At 48.8% G+C, this 7,172-nt stretch overlaps 1 protein-coding gene across 6 annotated transcripts in view; it reads left to right on the top strand.

The window, feature by feature from the left end:
• CRYBA1 (crystallin beta A1) overlaps window positions 1–7,172 on the top strand; it is a 35,044-nt gene that overhangs the window by 13,879 nt on the left and 13,993 nt on the right. For 2 of the 6 annotated variants that reach the window (XR_008311744.1, XR_008311745.1), the window contains 4 exons: window positions 87–205; window positions 899–1,040; window positions 1,884–2,026; window positions 5,910–6,088. Coding sequence is in view for 1 of the 6 variants with exons in the window: in XM_053274624.1 (XP_053130599.1) it covers window positions 87–205; window positions 899–1,040; window positions 1,884–2,026; window positions 5,910–6,057 (552 nt within the window). In the remaining 5 variants the exon portion in view is untranslated. Of the gene's footprint in view, window positions 1–86; window positions 206–898; window positions 1,041–1,883; window positions 2,027–5,909; window positions 6,222–7,172 lie in introns of those variants that run through there. The other 4 variants (XR_008311746.1, XR_008311747.1, XM_053274624.1 and 1 more) reach the window with 3 other exon arrangements.

The following is a 7,172-nucleotide window of genomic DNA, read 5'->3' on the forward strand; positions in this document are numbered from 1 at the left end:
AATACCTTGAGCTGCCCCCAAGACACACCAATTTCCAGTCTTCTCCACCAGTTCAGGCTCCCATCTGATAGCACGCCCTCTTTCAGGTCACCATTTATGACCAAGAGAACTTCCAGGGAAAACGGATGGAATTCACCGCTGCCTGCCCCAACATTGTGGAGTGCAGCTTCGATAATGTTCGCTCACTCAAGGTGGAGAGTGGCACGTGAGTATGGGGCTAGTCTCCAAAGCGTGGGAGTGGCTTTGGAGGGGGGTGGGGCTGTGGAATCAGCTGCAGCCGCATGCCCTATGCATGCAGAAGACTTTCTTCCACTGCTTCTGGCCACATCTTTAGGTAGGAAGCACCTGCCTGTCTGCTTTTATTAAGACTGAGGTTCTCAAACTTAGGTCCCCAGATGTTGTTAGGCTATAGTTCCCACCATCTACTTTGTCTCCTGAAAACTATGTCTCTGAGGAATGCGTGACCCTCAGGGACATATTTTTGGAAGTCACCATTGGCTCCAGAGGGAAGGGGAGGTGGGCAAAAAGTACTCCTCCCCAATAGCACCAATACAGTGTGGATGTCAAGCAATGACAATAATGAATTATAGTTCCAATTATAAATAGGTGGAGAGCTGGTCTTGTGGTAGCAAGCATGAATTGTCCCCTTTGCAAAACAGGGTCCACCCTGGTTTGCATTTGGATGGGAAACTACATGTGAATGCTGCAAGATATTCTCCTTAGGAGATTGGACAGCTCTGGGGAGAATATCTGCTTTGCAGGCAGAAGGTCCCAGGTTCACGCCTGGAAAGATTTAGTGTGCCAGTGTAGGGCTGGGGGTACCTGGTGGGCCTTGTTTCTCTGTGTCCTGCCTTCCAAGGGCACCCCCCAAGCCGTGGCTTCTACTTTCCCTTGGCAGCTGGTTTGGCTACGAGCACACTAGCTTCTGTGGGCAGCAGTTTGTCCTGGAGCGAGGTGAGTACCCCCGGTGGGAGGCCTGGAGTGGCAGCAACGCTTACCACGTGGAGCGGCTGATGTCCTTCCGTCCCATCTGCTCGGCCGTGAGTATTGCCTTCACTCTGGGCTCCTCGAGGTGGACCCCATCCCAAATTACAGGCCCATTAAAACAAGACCTTGCTTAGAAGCAGAGTTCACAGTGCCAGAAGTGGGCTTTTTTGTTACACAGAACTGTTCCTCAGAATGGTGGTTCTGTTTTTTAAAGTAACAAAATAAGCTGATTATAAAAAAATGTTTGAATTTTTTATCTTTGAAACAAGGGGGCTCATGTCCAGAGGTTGAACAGGGGAGCAGAGGGAGGTATGAAGAGGGAGATGTGCTTGCACACGTGCTGGTGTGTGTGTGTGTGTGTGTGTGTGTGTGTGTGTGTGTGTGTGTGTGCGCGTGCGTGCTCACACACACACTTTCTCAGGAAAAGGGGAAATGCTAAGCAATATGAAGGTTTTTCAGAGTGAAGTAAAAATAGCTGGAGGTAAGGAAGATCAAAGGACAAGCATCCTGATGGTTCAAGATTTTGGGAGTATTCAAAACCAGGAGAGAAAAACAGGGAAACGAGCTTCTGTTTGTAACGAAGCAGCTACAAAACCTCATGCAGTCTCCAAGGCTCTGAAATGGCTTGTTTGTTTTATTTGTTTTAAAAAGGCAAAAGGTTCTGGGACTCACACTTGCCAGGCACCCTTTTCCAGTTCCCTCCTCTTAGAGGGAGCGGCTTCCAGCCAAGAGACAGACCCTCTGCATGCGGTCGAAGGCCCCCTCACTATCGCTCTCCATGCCCCATTACTGGGCTGCAGTGCTGAAATCAGTGGCTGGGCCTTAGGCGTTGCCACTGCTGGGCTGATCAGGACTACGGTGCTGGTGATACAGGGTTTATTCTTCTGCATCCACAGAACCACAAGGAGTCCAAGATCACCCTCTATGAGAAGGAGAACTTCATGGGCCACCAGTGGGAAGTTCAGGACGACTACCCTTCCCTACAGGCCATGGGCTGGGCCAACAACGAAGTGGGCTCCATGAAGATCCATTGTGGCGCGTAAGTCAGGGAGGGGCAGCTTGGGGGGCAGAGGGTTCCTGGACTGGAAAGAAAGCTGGATAGGTTCTGTGTGCTGAGGCTAAATTACGTAATGGATCCAGTTTAGAAACAAGCAGGCTCACTCCATCACACCGAGCAGGGGTCAGCAACTGGCACCCCTTGGTCCAAAACCCACCCCAGAGGTACATCGATTTGTGGGAAATAATACCTCCGCTTGCAGCCTAGAGTGTCCGTAGCATATTACTGAGAGCCAGTACTGTAATGTAGCGGTTAGAGTGTTGGACTTGGACCGGGAAGACCCATGAAATTTCATGAGTTTTCAGCCATGAAACTCACTAGGTGACTCTGAGCCAGTCACTTCTCTCTCAGCCTAAATGATCTCTCAGGGTTTTTGTGGGGATCCATGTTTCTGGGCTGCTTCATATATATATTGTGTTCTTCTTGGAGGAAGAACGTGATGTGTATGTGTCTGTGTATGAATATGATGAATATTTATATACCGCTGTAGTGATCAGCCACCCTTCTCCCTAAAGAGTTAACAGGGAGTGAACCCTTGTCTTGACTGACACGCTTGTGAACTCCAGGGCAGCCAATCAGTACACCAGGTGGATGGGACCTAGAGAGCAGTTGCGGGGGATTCTGAGAACAAGCAGGGCAGGTCTTTGTAGAGGCGAGAGGATACATGTGGCCATGGAGGATAGCTGCAGGAGGATGACTGCAGCTCTTGGAAGATAGAACTGCAGGGGCTTGAATCTCAACCAAGGTTTGGTTAGTTAAAGGAAAAGGAAGCCTAGGCTTTGGGAAGTTTAGTCTAGGGAATTTCTGTTTCTTTGGTGTGTTTTTTGCATATTCCTGATACTGGTTTTATTATAGTTACCTGCAACGTAACTGAAATAAGAGACACTAGCCTATGCCCATTCTACTTATGGCATTGCAGAAGACTCTATAAACATTTAAATGTGCATTAAAACAACTTATTGTTGTAATCCGCTACATGGTGCCCAGCGGTTGGGATTGAACAGCTACCAGAGGGCCCCAGAGACCAGTTTTTTCTCTGCTTGCCCTTTCACTCTCAGAGTGAGAAGAGCAGAGAGATTTTTGTTTGGCTGTGAACAAAAAGGGATTGCAATCACACACGGTTATTTTAATGTTTAGCTGCCAGTTTCGACAGCTAGCTAAGTTAGTATAGACTGTGGAGAGGGGCCACTTCATGTTTTTGCGGTCCATCAAGGAAACTCTACATGCCAACCCTGCAAAGAAGCCAACAGTAACAAAGATGTCCCAAGCAGTGGAGAAAGGGGAAGTTGCCCAGGCAAACAATGATCTTGGGCAGAGGTCAGAGCTAGATGCCGGTTCAGAGGCAATCACCCAGAATATAGAACTCTTGAGATTCCCAATCAAACTGCAAAACATTGAGCTAGGCAGACTGAGCAAGCACTGGAAATGAAAAAGATGAAGTTGGAAGCCCAAAAGCTGGAGAAGGCTAAGAGGAAGAGAGAGGGGGAACTCAAACTAAAAAAGCTGGAGAAGGAAGAGAAAGAGAGAGAGAGAGAGCTGGAGATCAAAAGAATGGACCATGAGATACCACTTTTCAACAACAGTTCCCAAAGCGGTTTCCATAGTTAGAGCAATAAAATGGCTCCCTGTCCCCAAAGGGCTTGCAATCTTAAAAAAGAAACACAAGATAAACACCTGCAACAGCCACTGGAGGCATGTTGTACTGGGGATGGATAGGGCCAGTTGCTCTCCCCCTGCTAAATAAAGAGAATTGCTACTTTAAAATGTTCCTCTTGCTCAATTAGCAGGGGTTAAAATTTATGATAAAAATGTCATAAATAATAAATATTAAAAGCACAATTATCCCTTGCTATCTGGGCAAAGAAACCTTTCAAAGTGGTGGCTCTCTTCTGTTTAGGAGAGGGAGATTAACGATTCCTCTTCCTTCTGCACTGAGCAGGGGTTGGACAAGAAGATCTTCCAACGCTAACATTCTGCGCAGCACAGTACTGCATTCCTCCAGTGGCTGTTGCTGGTGTCTCTTATGACGGGGTTGTTTTTTGTGAGTCCCTTTCAAACAAGGAAGCATTTCCTCATATCTTTTGTTATGTAAACTGCTCTGGAAAATGTGTTGTTTTTGCAAATCATTATATAAAAATGTTACAACTGCCATCACCTTAAGAAAAAAACAATACCCAAATCCACAGACATAACAGCAGCAAACACTGCTGTAAAGGAGTGAGAAAAAGAATCTGCAACATTCAGCAAGACTCCAGAGCCCAGCCGTCACACATCCAGCAATGCCCGGCCTCATCCCAACTCCAGTGCCTTTCGGATGAGCTCAGTGAACATTGGGGGTAGAGTAGAGGAGCGTTAAAATACCTCCCCGTCACTACCTTCCAAAAGGTGTGTTGGGGCCAAGGAACTTGCCAGCAGTGCAGAGAAGGGGTGGGTGTGGCTCACCACTGCTTCTTCCAAGTGACCCTTCAGTAAAGCTAGCTGTGCACAGGACTGTACAGCTGCAGGAGGGGCGGGCAGAGCCTATCGTATAAAGGGTGAGATTGAGAAGCACCCAGCGTTCATAGCTGGATTACCTCTGAAGCAAACCTAGGGAGCTGCCCCACATGGCTCCACGGCCCTCCTGCTACTGTTCCCTTTCACCAGCGCTCCCCTTACAGCAGAGATAAGCAAAGCAACAGCACTCCCTGTTGCCTCATTCTGGAAGTGGCCAACTGCAGAATCCATTGGCAATTGGACCATTTACTGCTACTAAGGCTGGTTGCTTCATAATAAGCAGGGAGGGAAGTGTGATGGTTTTCTGAGAAGGGATTCATACGCAAGGGCATAACTATAATAGGGCAAGGGGAGACAGTTGTCTGGGGGCCCACTGCCTTGGGGGAGGCCCCAGAGGCAAGTCACATGACTGACCCCCCCAGCCGCACACCCACCCGGGGTTCCTTCAGTTGTATTCATCCTCCAAAATTGATGTGAGTGTTAAGACCTGGAGCTACCAGAACAGCGTGTCTTTCTCTAGTACCATTACATGACTTGCATCGTCCACAATTTCCAAAAATAATGTAGGATGATGTTCTATTGTGGCACATACATATAAAATTTTACTATGCTTTTTGTTACCACTATTCAGCCACATTTACGATTTCTTTTCTTCATGAGCTGAGCTTCAGTGAGGAGGGGGTGGTGATTTTAAAATCTTGTCTCTGGGCCCACTCCAACCTTGCTACGCCCTGTTCATACCTCTGTGATGGGTTAGAGCAGGAGGAGCAACCTTCACTCCCCAGCCATGTTCCCTGTACCACGGATTCCCAGACGTTCAAAAGCCTCATAATCCCCAAAGGCCATTGAAGCTGGTGATTGTGGGAGTTGTCAACATCTGGGAATTTCTGTTACAGAGAACACTAGTCCCCCAGATGGCATTGGACTACAACTCCCATTCTCCCTTAACACAATAGCTGAAGGCAAGGGATGATGGCGGGGACTAGAAACAGGGCCTTTTCAGTGGTGGTGGCGTCTCAGCTTTGGAACACCCTCCTAGAATGGCTCTGCCAAGCTCCCTCCCACAGTGTCTTTGAGACTCCTGCCTCTCATATTTTATCTGGTGGATCTTAACTTTTTAACTTGTGATTTTACATCTGGTTTTAACAGGGTCTTGTTTTTAGTCAACTTCTATTAGCTTTATCTTGTATCTGTGTCGCTGATTTGGCAAGCTGCTCCCCCAGGGTATGAAGACTTTAAGCAAGCATGATGGGAGTTGTAGTTCAACAGCAGCCAGGGAGCCAAGGTTAGGAACCCCTGCATTAAAGACTCTCCTCCTCCTCACAAACAGTAGTTCTTAGTCCAACTGTAATTGTTCCCCCCCCACACACAGATGGGTTTGCTACCAGTATCCTGGCTACCGTGGCTACCAGTACATCTTGGAGTCCGACCACCACGGCGGAGACTACAAGCACTGGCGGGAGTGGGGCTCACACGCCCAGACCTCCCAGGTCCAGTCGGTCCGGCGCATCCAGCAATAAGCCCCCACTTGCTCTGGGGTGCCACTCACAGGTAGCCAGACCCATGAGACTCCCCTCCCCACACCTGGGCAATGAGCCCCCTTGGGTTGTGGGCTGGGTGAGCTTTTTCCTCCCCCAGATTCCTCCTTACTGCCATAAGTGTGAATAAATGCTTTGGACAAAAATGTAAAGTCTAGAAGGGAAGGCAATTTGTCAAAGCAGTGTGTGTGTGTGTGTGTGTGTGTGTGTGTGTGTGTGTGTGTGTGTGTGTGTGAGACCAGTGTGTGTTTGCACAGAGCTGGGGTGTGCACATTCCTGGTTGCAGTAAACACAGAAGGGCATCAAAGCAAAACACAGGAAGCTGCCTCACACCACGTCTGGCCCTTGGACCATCTAGCTCAGTACTGTGTACACTGATTGGCAGCAGCTCTCCAGGGGTTCCGGCAGGAGTCTTTCTCAGCCCTAGCAGGCGATGTGGCCAGGGACTGAACCTGGGACCATCTGCATGCAGAATAGTCCAGCTTCACCTGGGGACCCAAGTTTGAGAATCCCTGGCTTAGTTATATATGAGGAAGACAGGCGGAAGAGATAGCTCTGGAGCAGAGTTTGGCAGCTTAATGGCATAGGCCAGAGGTCAACCTTGCTTCTGCCCAAGTTCCTATTTATAGTGTGTACAAAGAACATAGGAAGCTGCCTTCTACTGAGTCAGACCCTGGGTCCGTCTAGCTCAGGATTGTCTACCCAGACTGGCAGCAGCTTCTCCAAGGTTACAGGCAGGAGTCTCTCCCAGGCCTACCGGGAGATGCTGCCAGGGATTGAACCTGGGACCTTCTGCATGCAAAGCAGGCACTCTATTACTGAACTATGGCCCCATCCCCAAAGGGGTATCTCTTACAGAGCTCACATGTAGCCTCCCATCCAAATGCAAACCAAGGTGGACCCTGCATAGGCACAGGGCCAGTTTATGATTGCTACCATAGGACCAGCTCCCCTCCCCCCGCCCCCGCCTCATACTATTTGCCCAACTATTCTCTTGAAGCCAAAGGAAGCAAAACCTCAGCAATGCTGCATAAGGCCCAGAATTCTCAGGAGGGAAGGGAAAGAGGAGAGTGAAGAAACCACACCACAGAAACATG

The sequence above is a fragment of the Hemicordylus capensis genome, chromosome 12 (genome assembly GCF_027244095.1).
Source record: "Hemicordylus capensis ecotype Gifberg chromosome 12, rHemCap1.1.pri, whole genome shotgun sequence".
NCBI lineage: Eukaryota > Metazoa > Chordata > Lepidosauria > Squamata > Cordylidae > Hemicordylus > Hemicordylus capensis.